Source organism: Mirounga leonina, unplaced genomic scaffold, assembly GCF_011800145.1.
Source record: "Mirounga leonina isolate KUSES-001 unplaced genomic scaffold, KU_Mleo_1.0 Mir_53, whole genome shotgun sequence".
In the NCBI taxonomy this organism is placed as follows: Eukaryota; Metazoa; Chordata; class Mammalia; order Carnivora; family Phocidae; genus Mirounga; species Mirounga leonina.
This window is the reverse complement of record NW_023270807.1, coordinates 66,668,834-66,696,020: the sequence shown is the minus strand read 5'-3', so window position 1 is coordinate 66,696,020 and position 27,187 is coordinate 66,668,834. Positions and strand designations below refer to the sequence as shown.

General features: G+C 37.2%; 1 protein-coding gene across 4 annotated transcripts in view; it reads left to right on the top strand.

Moving 5' to 3' along the window:
* The window catches only part of REV3L (REV3 like, DNA directed polymerase zeta catalytic subunit), a 181,663-nt gene extending 155,144 nt beyond the window's left edge, over nucleotides 1–26,519 (top strand). For all 4 annotated transcript variants that reach the window (XM_034991840.1, XM_034991838.1, XM_034991839.1 and 1 more), the window contains exons 26-32: nucleotides 2,448–2,557; nucleotides 9,210–9,324; nucleotides 13,350–13,487; nucleotides 16,029–16,219; nucleotides 17,327–17,573; nucleotides 19,728–19,937; nucleotides 25,406–26,519. In XM_034991840.1, coding sequence (XP_034847731.1) covers nucleotides 2,448–2,557; nucleotides 9,210–9,324; nucleotides 13,350–13,487; nucleotides 16,029–16,219; nucleotides 17,327–17,573; nucleotides 19,728–19,937; nucleotides 25,406–25,546 — 1,152 coding nt within the window. In that variant the 3' untranslated portion in view covers nucleotides 25,547–26,519. The remainder of the gene's footprint in view (nucleotides 1–2,447; nucleotides 2,558–9,209; nucleotides 9,325–13,349; nucleotides 13,488–16,028; nucleotides 16,220–17,326; nucleotides 17,574–19,727; nucleotides 19,938–25,405) is intronic.
* Nucleotides 26,520–27,187: the final 668 nt, after the last annotated feature.

Genomic DNA, 27,187 nt, shown 5'->3' with positions numbered 1-27,187 from the left:
TTTCCTCTTTTTAAATCTAATCTCTTAGCCCTGTATTCTTCAAACTAGGAACCATGGCACAAAGTAGCAGAATCACTTTTAATTTAATTACCACTCCTTCCTTCTTCCCACCCCACCCCCGCACTCCTGCCACTGAGTCCTTCACACTGCACGGTCTTGGGGGCAGCTGCAAGAGCTCTGACTCTTCCAGGTGTAACTTAAATGGATCAAAGTAGGTAGAGGCAGGTAGACATTTAGGATCAGTATGTGTATGTCTCAAAAGCATATTTGACTCTGACACTAGATGGCTCACCCTTCCAGCTGTTTGCTGTCACATATTTTAAAGTGTAATCTTGTTTTGAAAGTGGCAACAGATGACATTGAACATTTTATTCAAACTTGAATTTCAGCTAGATAACATGATTTTTTTTTAAATGTCTCAGGATATAGTTCACATTCTCAAGATTTTCTATTGCACTAAAGTTCTCAATAGAATTCATGATTTTTTTTTTTAAGATTTTATTTATTTATTAGAGAGAGAGAGACAACGAGAGAGGGAACAAGAGCAGGGGGAGTGGGAGAGGGAGAAGCAGGCTTCCTGCGGAGCAGGGAGTCCAATGCAGGGCTCAATTCCAGGACCCTGGGATCATGACCTGAGCCGAAGGCAGATGCCCAACGACTGAGCCACCCAGGCGCCCCGAGTTCATGATTCTTAATACCCAAATTAAGTTTCTGCTACCAGTTTTTTGGGGTTTTTTTAAGATTTTATTTATTTATTTGACAGAGAGCGACACAGCGAGAGAGGGAACACAGCAGGGGGAGTGGGAGAGGGAGAAGCGAAGCAGGCTTCCCGCTGAGCAGTGAGCCCAATGCGGGTCTCGATCCCAGGACCCTGGGATCATGACCTGAGCCAAAGGCAGAAGCTTAACGACTGAGCCACCCAGGCGCCCCTACCAGTTTTTAAAAATTTATTCCTTTGTTCATTTAATATTTCCTTTTTAAAGCAACCATAAACAGCCTTTTTTTAAAAATATTTATTTATTTGAAAGAGAGCACAAGCCAGGGGGAGCAGCAGAGGGAGAGGGAGAAGCAGGCTCCCCTCTGAGCAGGGAGCCCAATGCAGGGCTCGATCCCAGGACCCTGGGATCATGACCGGAGCCGAAGGCAGACGCTTAACGACTGAGCCACCCAGGCGTCCCTATAAACAGCCTTTTAAACACTTACCCGATCCTACATTTAGTTGAGGTGATTGAAATTTTACAGTAAAAGGAGGATGATTATAACTGTTGTTTGCTTCTGAACACAAAAGTGCATGATTCTTACTTTAAAATTTTAAAAGGAATGCTCCATTTATGCCAAAGGGCAATTTTCCCCAACCCTTAGCTTTTATGAGTTTAATAAATGAAGCAGCAGCCCTATGCTGGTCTCCTTAATTTACTTAACTGTAAAATATAATTAGTTTGTCACATTTGTCAAGTTCTACCACCTTTTTGTTTTGTTAGTTTATGCCATCATCTTTGTTTAAACTCACTGATGACCAATGAAAGTACCCTTGTTAGGGGCACCTGGCTGGCTTAGTTGGTGGAACATGCAACTCTTGATCTCGAGGTCATGAGTTCAAGCCCCATGTTGGGTGGAGAGATTACTTAAAAAAAAAAAAAAAAAAGCACCTGGGTGGCTCAGTGGGTTAAGCATCTGCCTTCAGCTCAGGTCATGATCCGAGTCCCAGGATGGAGCCCCATATTGGGCTCCCTGCTCAGCAGGGAGTCTGCTGCTGCCTCTGCAGCTCCCCCTGCTTGTGCGTGTGTGTGCGTGTACTCTCTCTCTCTCTGTCAAATAAATAAAAATCTTAAAAAAAAATTTAAAAGAAAGTACCCTTATTAGACATATATCTGCCTACTTAATTTAAATCGAACACATGTAATATATTTTCCATCATATAATTATAAATTTTTCTTTGTATTCTGTATTATCTAAAAATTATAACCAATCACTGAGATTAAAGTTCAGTATTAACTTTAATGATACTGAAAGAAATTATCATAACACTACAACAGAAAAATTTTGAAAGATACACATACAATCACTCATGCACATACACAGAATAATTTCCTGGCTAATTAGTTATAAAGGCATATAAGAAAGTCCTTAAATAAACAAGGCTTATTCTTCCAGGAATTATGAAGCTGTGTACCTTGTGTAAAGTGCAATCCTTTGTACTTACTAATACACTCACAGGCGAATCTGTGTATTGATTGGTTCCTTTCTTTAAATTCTTCACCTTATTTTCTTCTTGAGTACTTACAGAAGGAATGCTGACACTGAAGACTATTTTGTTTTCTTTTTTATTCTTTTCTCCTTATTTCAATTTTAGAAATATTTAGTAATGAAAAGTATTCTATGTTAAAGTCTATTGATTTATACTAAGCTATGTTAAGAAATTACTTCCAATGTGTTTGTACCAACAGGTTGGTGATAGTATTGTTCACAAAGCCAGAGAGACCTTGGAACGAGCTATTAAACTGGTGAATGATACCAAGAAATGGGGCGCTAGGGTTGTATACGGAGATACTGACAGGTAATGAACTTCCTGCTTTATAGTTGGTTTTTACATCTCTTCAGATATTCATTTAAGTATTTGAAATGGCTTAAGGGTAATCCTTCCTAAAAACAGTTCTACTTAAGTCCTGCCCAGTCCTTATGATCTCATGATCAGGATTAGCTCAAGTCCTGAATTACCAGACATGATCTTAAGAGACAGAAAATTTAAGTGGCCTGAGCCACAGACTTGTAGAGATTCCCATGGCATCCCTGCAGGTAGCCAGGTAGATAGTGATCTGTAAAAATCCTGTATATACTGGAGTCTAGTCTTTAAAGAAACCCACTTTTTAAAAATGTGAATGATTCCTCATATAGCTGCAGCTCTGTGAATTTAAATATATGTCTTAATTTTGAAAGATACCTGTCAAAGCTATGAGTGGTTAACTTTTCACTAGGCCCCAAAATGTTTTTGACCTTCTGCAAAAAGTGCATATAGGCAAATACAGTTTTCCATTTGATTCCAGAGGGCTCACAGACTTCCTGAAGCCCATCCTCCATGGACTGACAAAGGATAGGACTGCCTCTGAGTCCTGAATTAATAACTTCAGCCTGGTTGCTTGCTTTGGTATTTATTAGGGTCTAGGTATTTATGTAACATCTTATTTGTATGACTTATTAAAATTCTTCTAGAATATAGGTATTAAGCAAATTTCTTAGACTCTGATATTCTTCTCATATGGAAGGCTTAGTGTCACGGTGGGATCATGCTAAGAGCACTTGCCTCGGGAGCTCTAATAACTTTACAGCCCAGTGGAGCGGTAGGAGATAACGCTTCTAATCATTACAAACAGCTTCTAGGTAATCCTTAAACAGCATTTAATCTTCTCCATTCTTTAATGCACATACAATCAGCATAATCATATTAGTGCTGAGTGAGACCTTACGTCATATAGCAGCTGTTTCATTAATAACAGCTAGGGATACTTTCAAGTTATCCAGGCCCTGATTATCCATAGTCTCTACTCTAAACCGTCAAAAGCCACTCCTAAGTTTGAGTATTTCACTGCTCTGTAAAACCACTTCTGCTGAGTAGTCCAGCAAAATAAAAGTTACTAGAACATCGTTTTGCACCTTGTTAGCAGAGCTCCTTGCAAAATATTTAGGGAAGAGGACAAAGTTAAACTTTTTGTTGAGTTTAATTCAGGATCATACATGTCCATGGTTGATAACACACAGAGAATCAGAAATTGGCATGATTCTGATTATAGTTACTTTGTTTAGCCTTTAAGATCTTTAAGAATTCAAACCAAAAAGCACAGACTCAACAGATTGTCAGAGCTGGAAGACTACTTGGGTGCTATTTAGGTCGGCAGTTTTCACACTGTTGGGAGGAACCAGTGCAGGCACATTCTCAGGTACTGCCTAAAAGCACATTGTACGCAACCAATGAATTATTGAACACTATATCCAAAACTTAAAAAAAAAAAAAATTTTAAATAAATAAATAATGATAATGAAAGCACATTCCCCTAAGATAAGAAACTTGTCTAAAATCCCCAACTAGTCAGCAGTGGAACCATAAAGTAGTACTCAGTGTTTTATGATTCCTAGCTGGTGCTTTCTCATTAAGTCAGAATTCACAGGTGTTTTATGATTCCGATCAAAGAAATTTATTCATCATTTCATTGAAATATACTGTATGAGGGCAAGTCTAGAATATGCATTATCAGTGGTAACAGTATCACCTTAATAGGTACAAATAGGGAGCAAAACTTAAATAGTACTTAGATAGTACAATGGGTTTAGGCCCCACAAAGTTCAACCCCACCCAACAATATTTTATTCCTTGCTAGTTATTTTCTCTTATTATATTTACTTTTTAACTTTTTTCTTTGAGAAGACAGTAATGATAAAAGATTGAGAAACACTGCTTTAGGGATAATAGATCATTGAGAGTGAGGAGGTCTGGATTCTCTTTCTAGCTGTACTCCTAACTGCATGGTTATTAACAAATCACTTAGCCCCTCTGAAGCTCAGTTGCCTCATGATCAGAATGAGAGAAATCTGATAGATGATGGTGAATGACCATTGCCTCCCTCCAATTTCAAAACTGCTGATTTTATGAATCTTGGGGTCTAACTAAGGGAGATCAGTTACCAAAGCATCAAAATTACTCTGTTAGAAGGGTGTTTCTCTTTCTAAAGCAGTTAATGCATTATTGTCCATTTAGAAAGTATAATAAACACACTGCATTTCTTTTTTTCAATTAAATGATTTTTTATTAAAATATAATTGACATATAGTATTAGCTTCAGGTGTACAATGCAGTGATCTGACAATTATATACATTATAAAATGCTCACCATGATAAGTGTAGTTACCAACTGTCACCATACAAAGTTATTACAATATTATTGACTAGTGGTACAAACAGTTATTTTATAGAATAGTGGTTCTCAATCGTATTTACTGCACCCTAGTGGGATATGACCTACTCCCATTAGTTATAAGAGCTCTCTAGAATCTCTTGGGTCAACCATACTCAAATTTAAAAAAATAAAAAAATTTTAAAAAGAATCTCTTGGGAAATTCATCTGATTATAGTTAAGAAAGGCCTCTCAAGTTATTCTAATATTCCCGCTCACCCTCTACCACGTGAAAATCACTGCTCTATGTGTGTACTTGATCTCTCAACCCAAAGATAAATGTTACTTAACTAGATTAAAAGCACCAGTGACAAACAAATTCATTTTAAAACCGTCTCTTTTTGTAGGCTAGTCACCTCCATTCTGTTAAGTGACCTTCCATTAATCTTGGCCAGCTGTCTTGAAGCTTAGCTCCAAATAAAACTGGCCAAAACAACATAGATGGACTCAAACCCACTAACTACTGGGTAAAATCTCTTATATATACCCTATAATAATAACTTTTAAGATATCAAGTTCATCAAGGTATAATTTTTAACAAAAAAGTGCACTATTTTTAAAAAGAAAATGCGCGGGCGCCTGGGTGGCTCAGTCGGTTGAGCGACTGCCTTCGGCTCAGGTCATGATCCCAGGGTGCTGGGATCGAGTCCCACATCGGGCTCCCTGCTCTGCGGGGAGCCTGCTTCTCCCTCTCCCACTCCCCCTGCTTGTGTTCCCTCTCTCGCTGTGTCTCTCTCTGTCAAATAAATAAATAAAATCTTTAAAAAAAAAAAAAAAGAAAGAAAATGCACAGTATATAGTTCAGTATATACATGTATAGATCCGTGTAACCAGTTATCACCTCAGTAAGGGTCCAGAACATTTCTATCAACGTAGAAAGTTCTCTTGTACCCCTTCACAGTCAGTCCCTCACTTTCATCCCCTACCACCAGGCAACAACTTATCTGATTCTATTACCACAGCTTAGTTTTTCCCGTCCTAGAGTTTTATAGAAATGTGTATATATGCACTTTAATTTCAAAGTGTCTTCATCATCATTGCACCTGACCTTAATTTTAAGCATAGTGATCTTTTAAAAAACAAAAGTTTGGCAGTTACATCTCAAGTTAAACATACCCTTAGCATATGACTCAACAATTCTCCTGGTATTTACCTAAAGGAAATTTAAATTTAGGTCCACACAAAGTCTTGATGTAAATGTTTATTGCAGCTTTATTTATAATAGTCCAAAACCACAAACAATCCAAATTTCCACCAGAGGGTGAATGGATAAACAAATGTGGCATATCCATACAATGGAATATTACTCAGCAGTAAAGAGGAACTAGTTACTGCTACTTCAGCAACATGGATGAATCTCAAAAATAAGCTGAAAGAAGCCAGACATAAGAGAGTACATACTATATAGTTCCATTTATATAAAATTCTTGAAAAAAAAAAAACCTAATCTGTACTAATTGAAAGCAGGTCTTGTGTTGCCTAGGGCTAGGAGTGGAAAATTATTACAAAGGAGTACATGGGTCTTTTGGGGGATGAAAATGTCCTTAGTTTTCTAAGATATCATAGATTTAGTGGCTTAAACAACAGAAATTTATTTTCTCACAGTTCCGGAGGCTCGAAGTCCAAGATAAGTGTCGGCGGATATGATTTCACTTGGAGCCTCTCTGTTAGGCTTATAGGTGGTCACCTTCTGTCTGTGTCCTCACATAACCTTTCCTTTGTTCATGTGCATCCCTGGTGTTCCTTTGTATATTCAAATATTCTCTTTTTATAAGGACACCAGTAACATTAGGCTCATCCTCACCACCTAACTTAGGGCCTCTTTTTAACTTAATCACCTCTTTAAAGGTCCTATCTCCAAGTATACTGGGGTTAGGACTTCAACATATGAATTTTAGGGGGAAACAGTTCAGCCCATAACAAATCTATGCATTTGTCGGCATTCATGGAACTGTACACTTAAGACGTATTCATCTTGTTATATGCAAATTATACCTCCGTAAAGTTGCTTTTGAAAATAATCTTTCAAAAGGAAATTTTAAAAGCTATTTTAAAAATAAAGCTATATTGGTGTAATAAGCATCAGATGGGCCTAACAACAACAACAACAAAATTATAGAAAGCTGGTTCAAAGTATAGCCTTTAAAATTAATTTAGATTGAGACCATTTTTAAAGACCTTAAGTAATACTGAATAAATACTCATTTTCTTAAGCTTTTCATATCAGACTCTAGGTATTGTCTCCAGTATTGGCAGAGAAAGCTTTTCCAAAGAAACCATCCAAATGAGATTTAAAGTGCAATATAAAAAACATTTAAGAAATACGAGATTGGTTTATGTGGCCCCAAGACTAGGAACAAGAATCTTAAGATAATGTTTCAAGATATTGTCCATTACTATTTAATATCTTTCCATTAAAATTATAGGGGCGCCTGGGTGGCTCAGTCGTTAAGCGTCTGCCTTTGGCTCAGGTCATGATCCCAGGGTCCTGGGATAGAGACCCGCATCGGGCTCCCTGCTCAGCGGGGAGCCTGCTTCTCCCTCTCCCGCTCCCCCTGCTTGTGTTCCCTCTCTCACTATGTCTCTCTCTATCAAATAAATAAATAAAATCTTTAAAAAGGTAAAAAATAAATAAAATTATAAGTGAAGGGGCGCCTGGGTGGTCAGTCAGTTAAGCGTCCAACTCTTGAAAACAGCACAGGTCATGATCTTGGGGTAATGGAGTCGAGCCCTGCATCAGACTCTGTGCTTCAGTATGGAGTCTGCTTGAGATTCTCTCCCCCTCTGCCCTTTCCCCTGCTCGCTCTCTCTCTTTCTCAAAATGAATAAATAATAAAATTTACCAAAAAATCATACATGAAGATCAACTTTATAATCTCTCTTATTTAAATATATTTATTAGCTACTCTCTTGGTCACAGATTGTATATTATAAAGTTAACTGGATTATGTTAGAGAAAAATACCCAATACTTTTGTTTTTTTGTTTTTTTAGTCTTTTTTGTATTGCAGTTTTTTATTTATATTAGAAATCTTTCCTTCTTGACCTGCATATACTGCTGTTGGAATTGTACATTAGAGGTCTCTACCTTCCTGTCAATTTTGTTGTAAACCTAAAAAAAACTTAATAAATGTAAACTCTTAATTTTACTATTTGAATACCTTTTAAGTATACATATAAATGACAAAGCCTTTTATAAAATAAATTTAAAATAGCAATATTTTAAAAAAAAGAAATATCTTCCTGAAATTCAAATTTGACAGTATCTTTCAAAAAATATTTTTAGTGGGGCACCTGGGTGGCTCAGATGGTTAAGCATCTGCCTTCAGCTCGGGTCATGATCCCAGGGTCCTGGGATCGAGTCCTACATCGGGCTCCCTGCTCAGCGGGGAGCCTGCTTCTCCCTCTGCCTCTCTCTCTCTGTCTCTTATGAATAAATAAATAAAATCTTTAAAAATATATATATATATATATTTAGTGTATACCATTTACCCAGAAATTTCACTGATAGAAATTTGTTCTAAGGATATAATCAGAGGTGTGACAAATTATTATATATGAAATATTAGCAAAAAATTAAAATAACCTAAATATTCAATGATGGAGGTTTGGTTAAATGATAATATCCATACATTGAAATACAGTATAACTGTTAAAATAATGTAAAAGAACTAAACAATGTGGGGAAATGTTAAGATGTACAACTATATGGAATCTAGCAATAATGATCTTTGATCCCAAGTGAGAAGAGATTTACAGATATACCCAGAAAGATTTGTAGTGCCTTTTTTCTGAATGGTAAGATTAGGTGGCTGTTTTCTTCTTTGTGCTTTATGTTTTGTAACACTTCTTCAGTGAACATATATTACAAAATATGTGTGTCTTAAGTTAGGTGGTTCTGAAAGGAAATTTCCTCCCATATCACAAGTAAATTTTCCATTTCTTTATAATCACATTTTATGACTGATGTAATTGTGTGTCATATAAAGCCATTATTGTCTAGGAATGACCCAAGACCTTGGCAGTTCTGACAGATAAGCTGGTCTGTGTGTAGCCAAACTAGAAATATTAAGTGTCTTAAAGATCTGTAATAAGCTATACAAGGAAAGTATGGTAAAACAAGAAAGCTTAGATAGGAAGCAACTTAATAAGGCAGAGTAAGGGGGGGGGAAATGTTTTCTTTGGTATTAGAGTATTAGCCAGGAAAGTTACTCTTGATGAAATTTTTTTGTTACAATGACTTCCTCATTTTTAATCTTCTTAGTATATTTGTGCTACTGAAAGGAGCCACTAAGGAGCAGTCTTTTAAGATTGGTCAGGAAATTGCTGAAGCTGTAACTGCTACCAATCCTAAACCAGTGAAATTGAAGTTTGAAAAGGTAAGAGAAATGTAATTAATACTAGTAATCACATAAAAAAAAAAATACTAGTAATCACATATAAAATTTACATACCTCCTAGAGATTTTGGACTTGCACAATACATTTTCAGGATCAGTAATAGTATATGGGTCTACAAAGTGTTAAATTTAAAATATTTTCCCTTAGTTTTGTGCAGTTTTCTCAATTTTTTAGTAATGTCTTTATATAAAGAAATAAAAAGGTTGTTCCAGTTAACTGTTGCTGTGTAACAGACCACCCCCAAATTTAATGGTGTGAAACACCCTTTTTATTAATAATGCTTACAGATTTTATAGGTCAGGAATTCAGAAAGGGTGCAGCAGAGATGGCATGTCTCTGCTCCACAATGCTTAGGTCCTTAGCAAATGTGGCATATTCATACAATGGAATATTACTCAGCAATAAAGAGGAACTCCTTAAAACTGAAGGTGATCCAACCAATACCTAATGGCTGAAATCACCTAAAGCTTGCTCACTCTAATGTCCGGGGGTTGATGCTGGCGGCTGTTTGGAACATCATCTAGGGCTGTCAGCGGGAACACCTACACTTGGTCTTTCCCTGGGACCGTGTGTTCTTCCTCACAGCATGATGGGTCTGAGTTCCAGGAATGAACATCCCAAAGAAAAACAGACAAAAGCAGTTTTGCTTTTCATGACCTTGTCTCAAAGTCACACAGCATCATAGCCTGTCTAGATTTAAGAGAGAACATAGACTCCCATCTCTTAATGGGAAGAATGTCAGAGTCAAACTGTTAAGACCATGTGGGATGGCAGATATTATTTCTTTAGATAGTGCAGTCTGCCATAAGGACCTTAGACTATTTTCATTTTACTTTAGATATCAAATATGTATTTAGTTCTATAAAAGACACTAAGCTAGGAGAGGTGTGGCATACAAAGAAGCGTAAGACACAGTCGCACTCTCTAAGAGCCAATAACCTAAAAGGAAAGATTAGAAACCTTTTATTTTAAACTTACAGAAAGTCTCATGAGAGCAATCTCCCTAAACACTGTAAGAGCACAAATAAAAGGAGGTATTATTTCCTCCTGGGCTGTATGGGGAGACTCCATGTAGGAGGTAATATTGCACTGTGTCTCAGAAAATGGTTAGAATTTCAATAGGCAGCCATGGGGCTGCAGTCATTCTGCATAGAAGAAAATGGTATGTAGGAGGATATGGAGTTAGAAAAGCACAGTATGGGAATATAGAGTACAGGGAGAGAAGTCTAGAAAATAAAGTTAAGACCAGGTTGCAGAGTGTCTTGAATGCCAAGCTAAAGTGTTTAAACTTAATTCAGAAAAGTTTATCAAACATGAGCATGACATGATCAGAGCTGTTTGGGGAGGATTGTCCTCATGGTGGTATACAAGATGGATTGGGAAGAGGGGAATCTCAAGATAGGGTGCAACCTGTGTAGCCTGAACTAGGGAAAATAAAAAAGGGACAATTCAAGAGATATTGAGAAAGAAGGATGGGTAGGAGTTAGAAATGGTTGATTAAGAGAACAGGTATGAAAAGGGTAAAAGTAACTATACCGGAGCAAGAACTATGCTAGAAGAGATTTCAAAAAAGACTAGGATATGGTATCTACCCTGAAGAGTGAGCATTCTAATTGGTGCACAGATGGGGAGAACAGCTAGAAAACAGTGAGAATGAGTGCTATCCTAGAAGTATACATATAGTGTGGACACTCACTCAACCCATCTGGCAAAGTGAAGAGCATGACATGTTTAGAAAATAACACCAGACATGAAAATTTACCTGACACAGATCATAGACCTAACATAAAAGCAAAAACTGCAAAACTTCTTAAAATAAACATTAGTTAGGGATTATGATGTAAATGTTCATGATGAATATTGATCTGTAGTTTTTTCTTGTATTGTCTTTGGGACAAAAAAAAAAAGGCTAGTTTCATAAAATGAGTTGGAAATGTTCCCATGTATATAAGATTAGTACAGTTATTTTTTTTTTTCTTAAATGTTGATGTAATTCACCGGTGAAGCTCTCTGGTCCTGACATTTTATTGGGGGGATAGGGAGGGAAGTCATAGATTTTTAATTACAAATTTAACATCTTTAATATATATTGAAATATTCAGGTTTTCTTATGTCAGTTTTGATAACTTGCAGTTGTCAAGGAATTTGTCCATTTCTCCTAGGTTGTCAGATTTATTGGCATGAATTTATACTTCCTGTGATTTTGATTTCTGTAAGATCTTTAGTGACATCCCTCCTTGATATTGATAATTTGGGTTTTTTTCTTTTTCTTTTGCCTTGATCATCTAGCTAGAGGTTTATCCATTTACTGAACTTTTTGGAGAACCATTTCATTAATTTCCACACTTTGTTATTTCCTTCCTTATACTTACTTTGGGTTTAGTTTCCTTTTCTTTTCCTGTCTTCTTAATTTAAAAGTTTGAATCACTGATACTAAACAAATATTTTTTAATGTATTTTAAGATCTCTGTTTCCCTCTAAATACTATTTTAGCTTCTAATTTTGGTATCTTGTATTTTCATTATTACTCATTTGTTTCAATGATAAAGACCTAATGTCTAATGTCATTTAGAATTGTTAAGTTCCAAATATTAAAGGATATTCCAGGAATCTTTTTGTTATTATTTCTAATTTAATTCCATTGTGGTCAAAGAATGCACTCTGTATGATTTTAATGCTTTTAAGTTTATTGAAATTTGTCCTTTGGTCCAGCATATGGTCTATCTTAATGAATATTCCCATGTGACCTTAAAAGCTATCTGTATTCTGCTTTTTGGAATGTCCTGTAAGTGTCACTTAGGTTATGTTAATAGTGGTGGTGTTGAAGCCTTCTATATTCCTAATGATTTTCTGTCAATTTCTAAGAGAGAGTTGCTAAAGTCTCCAAGTATAATCATGGTTTTGCCTATTTCTTCCTTTTTGTTCTGCTAGTTTTTATTACATAATTTATAAGTTTTCTTATTAGGTCCATACACATTCAGGATTATTTATCTTCCTGACAGATTTATATTTTTATCTTTGATAATATTTCTTGTCTTGAAGCCTACTTTTTCTGATATTAATATAACCACTCTAGCTTTGTTTTGATTAGTGTTAGCATGTGTATCCTGTTCCATTTTTTATTTTTAACCTATGTCCTTACATTCGAAGTGTACTTTTAGTAGTTTATTGCTGTGTCTTACTTTTTGGTCAGATCCAATCTGATTACTTCTGCCTTTTAATTGGGATGTTTAGACCATTTACATTTAGTGCAATTATTGATAAAGCTTGGGGACAGAGGAAAGGACCAATTTGGTAGCATTAAAAGGGGGTGGAGGGCACACAACCATTAATCTAGTAATTTATCCAGTAGAATAATCCATGCAAGGTTGTTCACTGGAACACCGATTGGGAACATCCTAAATGACCCACAGTAGTAGGTAACTAGTTACATAAATTGTGATACCCTCCCATAATGGAATACTGTGTATCTACAAAATAAACTGAGCTTTCTGTACTAGGATGGAATGCTCTCCAAGATACATTAATAAATGAAATAAAGTACAGAATGATATATATGGTAAGCTACCATTATGTGTATAAGTATCTCTGGAAGGGTACACAGGAAATCAATAACAGGATGCCTCTAGGGCAGGGAAAGTAGAGGCAGGAGGACTAGTATATTATCTTATAACTTTTAATTTTGTACTTATAATTTTTAAATATGTAGGTGTTAGAGTAATTTTTAATTGTTTAAATAGATATGATTGACGACTTTTGAGAGAGCAGTGTCAGCTACAATAAGGGCAAAATTTGATAGTGCAAACAAAGGAGTTGAGTGGTAAGGAAGTAAAGACAACTCATTTTGTGTGCTTTCCCCTCTAAATGTTGTATCATGAATTTAATTGGTGCTAAGCCATATTTAGATTTTGTGTATGTGTGATTAATATTTGGTTAAAGACATAAAAAGATATTCATGGTAGGGGAGAATGGTAATTGAGAGGCATTTTGTTAATCCATTACAGGTATATTTGCCCTGTGTCTTACAAACAAAAAAGAGGTATGTGGGTTACATGTATGAAACACTGGAACAAAAGGACCCGGTATTTGATGCAAAAGGAATAGAAACAGTCAGAAGAGATTCCTGCCCTGCTGTTTCTAAGGTAAGTTTTACCTATCTTGTTTTCATCTTTAAGAAGTAAGTCACTAGGGCGCCTGGGTGGCTCAGTTGGTTAAGCGACTGCCTTCGGCTCAGGTCATGATCCTGGAGTCCCGGGATCGAGTCCCGCATCGGGCTCCCTGCTCGGCAGGGAGTCTGCTTCTCCCTCTGACCCTCCTCCCTCTCATGCTCTCTGTATCTCATTCTCTCTGTCTCAAATAAATAAATAAAATCTTTAAAAAAAATTAAAAATTAAAAATTAAAAAAAAATTAAAAAAAAAAAGTAAGTCGCTAAAGAATCTGGTGAAAATCCTTAAGCACACATCACACTGGCCCTCCTAGCCTCTGTGACTATGTATAACTATCAGTGGAGGAACAATATGATTTTTGAGAATTTCATTTCTAATGAAAACAACTTGATTTTAGTCCTTAGTTTCTGACTTCTTCCCACACCTTACCTTTTATCACAATTGCTAAAAAAAACACATAACTTGGTAAGAATTTCCTGCCTATCACCTGGAGATGATAATATGTTATCATATGACAACACCCAAAACCTAGGGAGCAGGATAAAGAAACTAGCAAAAGAATAATTTTATAAGTAGAATAATTTTATAAGTAGTCCATTCTAGATAAACTGAAATTTTATTTACTTGAATGATTACATACAAGTTAGATTTCTGAACAGTGGTACCATAAATTACCTAAATTTCTCAACCACAGTAATTTTAACCATAGTATTTTCTATTTTTTCTTTACTCAGGCCCAGACTCCTTCTGTAACAAACCAAATATAAGTAGTATAAATGGAACAGTACTCTACCCACTGATTTTTTTTTTTATTTTTTTATTGTTATGTTAATCACTGTACATTACATCATTAGTTTTAGATGTAGTGTTCCATGATTCATTGTGCATAACACCCAGTGCTCCATGCAGAACGTGCCCTCTTTAATACCCATCACCAGGCTAACCCATCCTCCCACCCCCTCCCCCCTCTAGAACCCTCAGTTTGTTTTTCAGAGTCCATCGTCTCTCATGGCTCATCTCCCCCTCTTCATTCTTCCCCTCCGGCTATCTTCTTTTTTTTTTTTTTTCTTAACATATATTGCATTATTTGTTTCAGAGGTACAGATCTAAGATTCAACAGTTTTGCACAATTCACAATGCTTACCAGAGCACATACCCTCCCCAGTGTCTTATCACCCAGTCACCCCATCCTTCCCACCCCACCCCCCATCCAGCAACCCTCAGTTTGTTTCCTGAGATTAAGAATTCCTCATATCAGTGAGGTCATATGATACATGTCTTTCTCTTTTTGACTTATTTCGCTCAGCGTAATACCCTCCAGTTCCATCCACGTCATTGCAAATGGCAAGATCTCATTCCTTTTGATGGCTGCATAATATTCCATTGTATATATATACCACATCTTCTTTATCCATTCATCTGTCGATGGACATCTTGGCTCTTTCCACAGTTTGCCTGGACATTGTGGACATTGCTGCTATAAACATCGGGGTGCACGTACCCCTTCGGATCCCTACATTTGTATCTTTGGGGTAAATACCCAGTAGTGCAATTGCTGGATCGTATTCTACCCACTGATTTTTATAAGAGCATAAAAAGCACAATAGATTGTTGTCAATGTCAGTCAGTATATTATGCTATATATATAACGTTATATGAATTTGAGATATTATTTAATACTAGTTTCTGAAGAGATATCATCCAATGCATTCTTTCTCCAAGGGTAGAATTGTACTTAAGCCAAATTAGCAAACTAAGTGAGTAAATATGCATTGGTTCCAGGATTCATAATAAGATACAGAACTTTAACCTAGAACTAATTTAAATTCAATCCACTACATAAATCCACTGCATATCAGAAATATTTCCAGCATAGAAAATTCCATCACAATTAATATATATTTGTTGACACTATGAAAAAGCAAAAGACTGATTTTTATTTCACTGCTTGGTGATATGACAAACTTCTGTCTGTCCACCTGAGTCTATAACAGGCAAATAAAAAACAATACACGGGGGTGCCTGGGTGGCTCAGTTGGTTAAGCGACTGCCTTCGGCTCAGGTCATGATCCTGGAGTCCCGGGATCGAGTCCCACATCAGGCTCCCTGCTCGGCAGGGAGTCTGCTTTTCCCTCTGACCCTCCTCCCTCTCATGCTCTCTGTCTCTCATTCTCTCTCTCTCAAATAAAAAAAAAAAAAAAAAAAATACATGAAATCATGTCTGGCTTTTTGTGCTTAAGTATTTCATGTTACTCATTACATAGCAAATGTTTTATTTGCATGTTATTTGGTATGATTTTCCTCAAACTACCTGATACTCTGTTTTTAGAAATAGCAAGCTATATAAGATCTCCAAAATATTTTTCAATTTTTAATCATTTTTACTATCCAGTTACTATAGAGTAGATTGTTTAGGTAAATGGCAAATTACCCAGTAGTTACATAACTGAAAATATAACAAAGATGAAATGTACTAGGGGATATTTTTATAAACATATCCTTTTTTTTTTTTTAAGATACTTGAGCGTTCTCTAAAGCTGCTATTTGAAACAAGAGATATAAGTTTAATTAAACAGTATGTTCAGCGACAATGTATGAAGCTTCTGGAAGGAAAAGCCAGCATCCAAGATTTTATCTTTGCCAAGGAATACAGAGGAAGTTCCTCTTATAAACCTGGAGCTTGTGTGCCAGCCCTGGAGCTTACAAGGTAATGATGCACAGCACAGCAGAACTCTCAGTATCAGCAAGTGTAGTCCTGGGATTCTGAGTGGTTTGGCATAGATGAAGACAGCTAGTCCACAGGCAGTTTCTTCACCTGCCCAGATGAAGCCTCACTAAAGGTAAATAGATGCTCTCCCATACTTTGTAAGCTCTGAAGAGGAAGAAGGAACTCCTCTTTTGGGCTTCCCTTGAGAAACTACTACATTCAGTGAAATTATAATCTGGTACAGAGCTTGAATTGTTGTTTTTCCACATCAAAATCACTAGGTAGTCCTTAATATGGGTCTACCAAAGCACTTTAGAATGATACCAAATGGTATCATTCTAAAATCCAATCATCTAACCAGCTAAATTTTCTCTTCTCTTTCACTGTTAGATTTATGATAGTTCTTACTCTTTGGAGATAGAAAACATTTTAAGCTAGTTGATATCTGGCAACTCATGTTGTTTTTCAGTTAGCAATGATTTACAGTGTAAGTTGTTGTTTGTTTTTTTTTAAGATTTTATTTGAGAAAGAGAGAGCACGAGCAGTAGGGTGAGGAAGGGCAGAGGGAGAAGCAGGTTCCCCACTGAGCAGGGAGCCCGAGGCGGGGCTCAATCCCAGGACCTTGAGATCATGACCTGAGCCGAAGGCACACTCTTAACCAACTGAGCCCCACTCAGGTGCCCCTATAGAGTAAGTTTTAAACTGTTACATTATGTCTGCTTGGTGCTCATTAAGTCCAGTGTATATAGCTCTCAAAAGTTGTAACTCTGGGGCACCTGGGTGGCTCAGATGTTTGGGCATCTGCCTTCAGCTTAGGTCGTGATCTCCAAGTCTTGGGATCGAGCCCCACATCGGGCTCCTGGCTCAGCCAGGAGTCGGCTTCTCCCTCTGCCTCTCCCCTGGCTCATGCTCTCTCTCTCTCTCTCTCAATCTCTCTCTCTTTCCCTAATGATAAATTTTAAAATCTTAAAAAAAAAAAGTTGTAACTGTAACATAGAGGTACCACTTGTATTCTCATGGTTTCATAATTGTTTAATTCTCATTTAATTTTCTGGTAAGATGCCTCCATAACAGTTTTTGAATGAATATTTATGTGGATTTAAATAGGAAAATGCTTACTTATGATCGGCGCTCTGAGCCTCGAGTTGGAGAGCGAGTGCCGTACGTCATCATTTATGGGACCCCCGGAGTACCACTTATCCAGCTGGTGAGGCGCCCAGCGGAAGTGCTGCAGGACCCGACTCTGAGACTGAATGCCACTTACTATATCACCAAGCAAATCCTGCCACCTCTGGCAAGAATCTTCTCACTTATTGGTATTGATGTCTTCAACTGGTATCATGAATTACCAAGGGTAAGCCTACCAAATAGTATACCTATGCTATGACTGTAGAGAGAATTCACTTGCAATTTCCAGTAGAACTAAAGATTTTATTTATGTGCTATGAGAGGCAACACAGATGCTCTGTTATCCTAAACTGGCAAAGGTGCCACAGTCTTCTGGTTTCCTAAAACAAACTTTTAAGTTTTCTGCAAACACCTTCCCAGCTTCTGTCACATTGGCCAAATTATAGAATATTAAAATAAATTCTGCACTATTTCAGTGATAAACACTTAACTAAAAAATAAGCCATAATAAACCAGCTAATAAAAAGAAATGAAGGAGAGCAAAAATTCCTTCAAAATGTGTGTTTAAGAAATATATATAGTATGTAGTATCTAGACATAGTGCTGAAGAAATCAGACTAAAGACTAATGTTAAAAGAACATTATGCTAGGGGCACCTGGGTGGCTCAGTCGTTAAGCATCTGCCTTCAGCTTGGGTCATGATCCCAGTGGGATAGAGCCCTGCATCGGGCTCCCTGCTCAGTGGGAAGCCTGCTTCTCCCTCTCCCTCTCCCCCTGCTTCTGTTCCCTCTCTCACTGTGTCTCTCTCTGTCAAATAAAATCTTTAAAAAAAAAAAAAAAAACACACACACACGCACGCACGCACGCACGCACGCGAAACCTCGAACTTGGAATCTTGGCCAAGGGAGTTTTGCTTGAACTGATAGTTAACGCACTGGCAGCCTGAAGGAGCAGTCTGTGATCAGATAATCATCTGGGAGACGTGAGTCTCAGAGAGGAGCAGTTTTTATCTACTGTTCGGAATTGGATCTGCTCAGTCATCTGCTATTGTCTCAGGCTATGAAAGACTGATGGTATTCAGGCAAACTAGTAAAAGTTGATCCTCAAATTACTTTTGATTTCTCAACAAGCACGTATGGCCTCAAGGAAAAGAATAAGCTAGGAAACGGAGGTTGAAGCTGTGCTGGCCGCCGTCTGTCGTGCTGCGTCCCAGCTTTGCACCAGAGGCTCGGATGACTTTCAGTTCATTAGCAAGAATGCTAAATCAATGGCATTTTTAAGAGGCTAACCTAAGGGCACCTGGGTGGCTCAGTTGGTTGAGCGACTGCCTTCGGCTCAGGTCATGATCCCAGGGTCCTGGGATCGAGTCCCATATCGGGCTCCCTGCTCGGCAGGGAGCCTGCTTCTCCCTCTCCCACTCCCCCTGCTTGTGTTCCCTCTCTCGCTGTGTCTCTCTCTGTCAAATAAATAAAATCTTAAAAAAAAAAAAAAAGAGGCTAACCTAATAATAACTTTGATGAATAGTGATTAAAAGATACCAGGAGGAGACCAAGGGTATAATAACAACATGATGTTATTTCAGTGTCAAAAGAGTACCAGAAGACAGATCTCTGAAACCAGTATTAACTTTCAATGAAGAATGCTTAGGTGAAATATATCTAATTACATTTGGAATGTTCCAGGTTTACTCTTGCTTGAATTTTGCACCCTACTGCCTAACAAGTTATTTTTAACCTTCTACTTGCCTTGTTTCCCTGGCCCAGTTGTGTAGCCTTAAACAGTATCCACTCTCATCCTGGATTTCTTCCACTGTCCTCTCTAATCTCCAGTGTCCTGTATGATACATCTATGTATCTCAACCAAAAAACTGAGTGACAGGAGACCATTTTTTTTCCCCAAAAGAAAAGGGAAAAAAAGAAAAATTATATATGTATGTGTGTGTGTATATATATGTATATATGTGTGTGTATATATTTATCTATATATATATGATGATATTAACATGTAAGTTCTGTGAAAGGAAGGATTTTGTTCATTTCTGTAGCCCCATTATCTAGAACAGTCCCTGACATACAGTAGCTACTCACTATGTGTTAGAATGAAATAATGCCTTCGTAAACCTGTAATTAGCAGGACAGCAGCTCTGCTGTGAAGCTGGATCAGACTTTTTTTTTTTTTAAGTTTTTTACTTTAATTCCAGTATAGTTAACATACAGTGTTCGTTTAGTTTCAGGTGTACAGAATAGTGATTAAGCAGTTCTATCCATTACTCAGCGCTCATCATGATGTACATAAATGTACTCTTTAATCCACATCACCCATTTCACTCATCTCTCAGCCCACCTCCCTGAGACTTATTTCTGAATTGATGTTTTTATAGATCCAGAAAGCCACCAACTCCTCTCGAAGTGAACCTGAAGGGCGAAAAGGCACTATTTCACAATATTTCACTACTTTACACTGTCCTGTGTGTGATGACCTGACGCAGCATGGCATCTGTAGTAAATGTCGGAGCCAACCTCAGCATGTTGCAGTCATCCTCAACCAAGAAATTCGAGAGTTGGAACGTAAAAAGGAGCAACTTGTAAAGGTATGACCTTGTTAGATAGACCCAGAGCCCCAAACAATCTGATTCTTTAGGGAAATGTCATCAATACTTGAGATATAGTTTGGGATATAAAACTGAGAGAAGTGGAATAAAGATTCTAAGTTAATAAACTTTTAAAATATCAAAAATATCATAATTGAACTAAATTATTACCAGATGGCTTGTTTTGGATACTAACCCTTTATCAGATATGTCGTTTGCAAATATCTTCTTCCATAGGTTGCCTTTTAGTTTAGTTGATTGTTTCATAACTTACTTTTTGTTTTTATGGAATAGTGTATTGTGTTTATTAAAACTTAGAACTACAATGTTCTTCTACCCAATTTCTTTTATAATAGTATTTTTTTAAAAGGAAGTACCAATTTCTCTACCATATCTATATACCATTCTCATAAAAATCTGATTGTCAGAGAATTGCTAATAAACTTGGAAGGCTCACAGTTCTGAGAGTCCAGATAGAAAATAGTTAACATGATTGAGTCTTAATCTGTGCCAGAGAACTGTCACAAATGAGTAAACTGTCACAGAGGGGTTAAGTAATTTGCCCTATGTTACATTGCTAATAAGCAGCTGATAAATAGCTGCTAATAAGCAGCTGGCTGGAATACAGACATGCAGAGATGATTTTTCAGATGTGGGAATTCTAGCAGAAATAACAGAAATCTCTTGAAATAAGTTGGAAAATGAAATCTGAAGAAAAATTATCTAGCACATTTTTTAAAAACAAAGTGTATTTCTTAAAGGAATGATTATATCTTATACCATCATATTTTGTATTTTTAGCTTTCAGGCTAGAGAAAACAATTTTGGAGTGGAGTTTGTTTTGTCTTGTTTTAGAAAAGCAATATATAAAGTTATTGAAATGTTTGAAAACCAAATAATTAAGAGGTAGGTAGTGTGAGTTAGTGGAAAATGAATCATGCTGATAATAAAGACATCAGGATTCTAGTCTGGACATCATAATATTGGCCTTGTCCTTTGGCCTGTTTTATCAGAATGCTCTTTTATAAGCCCCTCTAGCTCCAGTGTTGTAAATTCTCTTATACAATCATTCCTCACAGTCCTAAAGTAGTCCAAACCAGTATGTGAAGGCCAGGCTCTGCACCTTGTTCTCAAGGTAAAGAAGCTACTGAATCAAGACAGAGTGTCAGTCCACAATCTCAGTAAAACTTAGCTGCCACAAAGGTGAACAGGGAGAGAGAAGGCTCTTAAGAATTTGAATATTATATAAAGATTGATTAAGGGTTGGTAAAGCACAGACTATTTCCTCTGCACCATTCTAACTGCTGCAGTTAGTACTGGCAGGAAATTCTTAAGTTTTAGAGAGCACGGCCAGTCATCCAGAATCCATTAAACAGATCTCATTAAGGATGGTGGAATCGTAAAGGTAGGATTATTTTGATGCAACCACAGAAAGCCCAGCTTGTTGAAATAAGCTGATTCTTCCCTCTCCCCTTCCACCCTCTAAGTAGTTCTTAAGCACCCTCACTTTTCTCCTTCCCTTCTGTTATCATCCATTCTCTCTCCCCTAAACTCCTGCGACAACCTCCTACCTGCCATTGTTTCCATTTTTTTTTTTTTAAGATTGATTTATTTGAGAGAGAGAGAGTGTGCATGTGTGAGCGGGGTAAGGGGGCACAGGGAGAGGGAGGAGGAGAGCAGCAGACTCCCTGCTGAGCACAGAGCCTAACACTGGGCTCCAGCTCACGACCCTGAGATCATGACCTGAGCCGAAATCAAGAGTTGGAGGCTTAACCGACTGAGCCACCCAGGCGCTACTGACTCCATTCTTAACACAAGCTAGAATTATATTTTAAAAGTACAAGTCTGGTGCTTTCTCTTTCTCTCTGATAAAATTCAAACTTCTTAGGTGTGCTTTATAAGTCTGTCTCCGTTCTGGCACCTTCCTGCTACCTCTCTATCAGCATTGCTTACCCTTGTCCCTATTACACTCGACCCTCCATGCATGCCATACTGCACTTTTAGGTCCATGAATGCTGCACTTTTAGGTCCATGAATGCACTTTAATTTCTCCCCTGTTCTGGCCTTTAGAAATCCTGTTCCTTCTGTCTGGAATACTTTCCTCTACCGCCATTAATCATCATCTACAAGGAATCAGCTTGAACCCCTAGACCCGGTGAAGCCTTCCCTGCAGTGGGCTCCTGCCATAACCTGTTCTGCTTTACTGTGATGAGGTGTAGGTCTGTCTTCCCCCACTAGAAAGCTAGGAGCCCAATGAGGATAGAGACCCTGCCCCTCTCTCACTGCTGAGACGGCTGGGCCTGAGCAGAGTCCAGCCCGTGGGGGTAGTCTGTAAAAATCTGAATGAATGAACAGCTTCCTGCTGAAGGCACAGCAGTATGTCACTGGCGTGATTACCAAACAACTTTTAGCCACTTTGTATTAGTTTAAGGTTCTAGTTGGTGCAACCACTGAAGTCCACTGGATGTTCCCAGCTTCTGTTTTATAGGTTGCTGCCCTGGTGATAGCAACCAACCCTCATAGAAAATTCTCTTGTTGGCTTCTATTACAAGGCGCAAATGTGAGCAGGACCTCCAGAGCTACACTGAAGTCAAAGGCTGTGATTGGTCTCTTCCCCGGACCTTCCTGTCTTCTGCCCTCAGTAACATACACCGCACTAGTCGGTGCCATCTATTTAACTAGAACCCTCGGTCAAGATTAGTTCTTATTTCATATAGAAATAGTTTAAAAGAAGGGATGCTGTTTATAAATAAGGATGGTTCATCATCTTTCAAAAGATATTTTAAACTTTAAAGCATTTTTTAAGAGAATTAAAATGTGTGTCCCCTGTGTACTAAGTAATCAGTAGGAATTTTCATAAAGCAGAAATTATAGGAGATATAATCAGAAACAAATATTAGTAATAGATTTTCATGCTTCTCCGCCCAAGAACAATCAAGTGATCAAAAAAGTAGTTAGAGAAGATGTAAACAACATATGGTAGACCTTATGATTATATATCAAACTCTGAAACCCGATATTATAGAATACACTTTTCACGCGTTACAACAAATATCAAAAAAAATCGACCCTATGTTAGTCCGTAAGGAAAGCTTTAAAAAGGAGCACCTGGGTGGCTCAGTCAGTTAAGCATCTGCCTTCGGCTCAGGTCATGATCCCAGGGTCCTGGGATCGAGCCCCACATCGGGCTCCCAGCTCAATGGGGTGTCTGCTTCTCCCTCTGCCCCTCACCCTGCTCGTGCTCTCTCTCTCTCAAATAAATAATATCTTTTTTTTAAAAAGCCTTAATATATTTCAAGAAGTTAGAAATATTAGACATTTTATCAATACAATGCTATAAAGCTAGTAATTCATTATAAACTCAGAAAACAAAATGATCATTCCACTTGGAAATTTTAACTTTCTCTTAAACACTACACACAAGATTCTAGACAGCCATAGCAGATCTGATCTCAGAAAAATTCATTACCTTAAACACTTTTTTTAAAGATTTTATTTATTTGCGAGAGAGAGAATGAGAGAGAACATGAGAGGGAGGAGGGTCAGAGGGAGAAGCAGACTCCCTGCCGAGCAGGGAGCCCGATGTGGGACTCGATCCCGGGACTCCAGGATCATGACCTGAGCCGAAGGCAGTCGCTTAACCAACTGAGCCACCCAGGCGCCCCACCTTAAATAAACACTTTTAATAATAAACATGAAAGAGTGAAAATGAAATAAGCAACTGATCAGCTTTCTTATTTTTTCAAAAATTTTCAAAGGATAGCAAAAAGAAAGACTAAAGCAGACTTTTTTTTTTTTTTGAATGTCTGCCTCCTTATGAGCTAAAAAGTAAGTATCCAGGTTGTAGTGTTTCAAGTTTTAAACATAAGCTGAATTGAGCTATAGTGCTCCAGGGTTTAAATCACCAGTAATGGATCTTGAAACTAAAAACTGAGTTAAATTTAAAGAGGCAAATAATTCCATCCTGGCTTATCAGGCACATAGACTGCATAAATATTGATCAGTTTGCCCAGCACCTGACACATAGCTGTAATACAGAAGCTCTGTATTTGGGAAGAGATGGGAGCCTCCTGGCAGAGGCTCCTTGGTGAACAGCATAGTCTTCCGAGAGCACGCTGAGTAAGTACACAGTTTCTCAGCAGTTTGCTTGGACAGTATTATAATTCTGAATACAGTAACCAGTCTGCTCAGGAAAACGTGCCCTTCAGTTGACTGGAAGATACTGGGGCAAAGAACAAAAATGTTGAGACATCTCTAAAACAGAAGCTCTTTGAGATACAGATCTGAGAATTAACTAAAGCAGTTTGATTTCTCTTAGAAGATCATCTAGAGTAGAGGCAGCTGTTTGGTATCCATTTTGTAAATCACTTGGATACAGTATTCAAATAAAAAATCCAGTCTGTATTTGCTTGATCCTTGGGTCCACATTTAATACCTTTTTTAATTTTTTTAATGTTTTTCATGTTTTATAATCTTTTTAACATATATGTGACCTGAGACTTTGTTAAAAATCTGATCATTAAGACATAAATGCTTCTCCTCTGTTAAAAATTGCCTTATTACTTTTCTTTCGGTCAAATCTTATTAAACATCAGAATCACCTGGGGGCCCTAAAAAGTACACATCCTTAGGCTCTTTTGCCTGGAGATTCTGATTCATTGGTCTGGGATGGGGCTCGGGTGTCAGTACACTTTTAATTTTAAGTTCATGTATAGCAAGGTATGAGAACTGGTCTAGACTACTACTTTCTAATTAATATCTTTTGGGGTTTTTTCCGTACTGGCACTTTCTCTTCTGGAATAAGAAAATGGATCACTTTTTTATTATTGGCACCTAAAAAGATAAATCTGAGTAATTTGAAAAAAATAGTGTTTATAGCTCATTTAAAAGACAGTCTTTAATGGTAATTGGGTCGCTTATTCGTGGATCTTAATATACCATTGACCCTGAACAACATAGGGGTTGGGGTAACTACCCCCCCCCCAGTCAAAAACCCACATAGGAATTTTGACTGTCCAAAAACTTAATTACTAATAGCCTACTGTTGACTGGAAGCCTTACTGATAACAGTTGATTAACACCTATTTGGTATGTTACATGGATTATATACTGTATCCTTAAAGTAAGCTAGAGAACAAAAATCATAAATTAGAGAAAAACTTGAGCTTCCTTGTAAGAATTTTGTAACATTTATAGTAGTGTACTGTGAGTTTATTGGGGAAAAAAATCCATATAGAAGTGGACCTGTGCAGTTCAAATCTGTGTTGTTCACGGGTAACCTGTAATATCCATTAGGGTAGGCTAGGCTTCAGAGATGAAAATTAGTGAAACTTTCTGTAATGTATGAAGTCTCATATGTCTGCCAGTAATCTATGGTGGGTCAGAGAGGAGGGATTATACAAGTTTGTTGTTAACACATATACATAGGGACTTTCCTATTGTTTTATGTATTCCTCTTATACTTTCAGATATGCAAGAACTGTACAGGGTGCTTTGATCGACATATCCCGTGTGTTTCTCTGAACTGCCCAGTACTTTTCAAACTCTCCCGAGTAAATAGAGAATTATCCAAGGCACCATATCTGCGGCAATTACTAGACCAGTTTTAAATTGTCAATATCACAGAATTCCAGGTGCTATTTTTTTTTCAGTGTTTACCACTAAACTGTTGTGCATGGTGCTTTCTCAACTTTCATCGAGTCAAGTATGTTCACTGTCTCTTATCTGAAGACTGAAGGCTTTATGCTAACTGAATTAAAAATTGTACTTGTTGATCTCTGAATAGCTCACTTCTTACAATGTACAAATTCTTCATCCTTTTATAACGTATGTGTTGAATTTGCTCCAGTATGTGTAACATCTTGTAAATCCATTTGAGTAGATGATACTTACTTCCCTGTGGAAGGAGCACTGAAAACCTCTTTAAAAAAAAAAAAAAAAAAAAAACCATTCGTGTGTTTCCCTTGAACTGTCTGTATCAAGACGTGTTACTTAGAGATACTCATTCACTTTATAATTTTGACTGCGAAATATTTTGTAAATACACTTTTTTACTTTTCAAACAACTGAGTAAAATAATGTGCAATGAATTTTATACAAATGATTTTCAAGTTGTTAGGTATATTTCCTCTAGGTTTTGCTTGACTCAGAGTAGAGTTGTTATTTTGATCGAACTGTGCAAACAATAGTACCATGTGTAGCATTTTGAAACGTTATTTTCTAAAACCGCTGTCTTGCTTTAGCTATTCCTGGGGCATTGTGAGGAACTGTGCAAAGACATTTTTGTTACAAACCTGTGGGCCTGTTGCAATACTTTAAAAATAAATTTTATTCCATTTTTGCTTGTTTTGTATAGACATTTCTATTGCTTCTAAATATGCTTAAAATATTTTCTTTCCTTATGTACTGTACAGTTAATCTTATTTGCCATCATCTTGAACACAAAATGTGTATTTAGAATATTTGTATAACTGTATAAAATGAAAAAGGAATTATGTGGTCAGTGCATTGTTTTCTAAACTGGAAATCATTTTGTTTTAAAAAGTTAATGGAAACCATATTAAAGTTGAATAAAATATGAAATACGGCAGTGTGATTATTAATTATCTCCCTCTGTTGGTTACATCTTACCCTACTCTTTTCTGAATTTTAATATGGTCATTTTAATTGATGCCGCAAATTCCCTCACCCAAAACTTGAGGATAAAAAAAAAAGTAGTCTAGAAAAAATTCAGCTCTCATCCTTTTATAGTTACAAGAATCTCCTTGTTTGTTAGCAGATTTTCTGTGTACACTTTCACTTAGATACAATTAATGGTGAAGCCAGGACTTTCCAGAGGGAAAGCAATAATTAATTACATTATTCCTTTTTTAAAATTGCCCATTTTTTCAATAGAAAGCAGTTCTTATTTTAACATAGAAAGCTCATCTGGTTGTATACCAGAAATAGGTCTTCCATTGCCAAATCAGGACTTCCAAATACTGCGGGGGGATTCGTTTCTAAAAATGAGATGGTAAATACGGAATCACAGAGCTACAAATCCTGTTTCTGCACATATTTCCCCTAAGTTCTGTAGAGATGAACCCCACTTTGAAGGACTTTTTTATTTGGGAGGCTGGGGCTGGCCCTCAGAATTGGGATTCTATTACCCTTGCATGGCAGTCATTGGTAAACTTTTCTCTGTCTTTTCTAAGTTCTGTGCTAGCAGGACTCCCACTTACATCAGCTTTCCCATAGTAACCAGATACGGT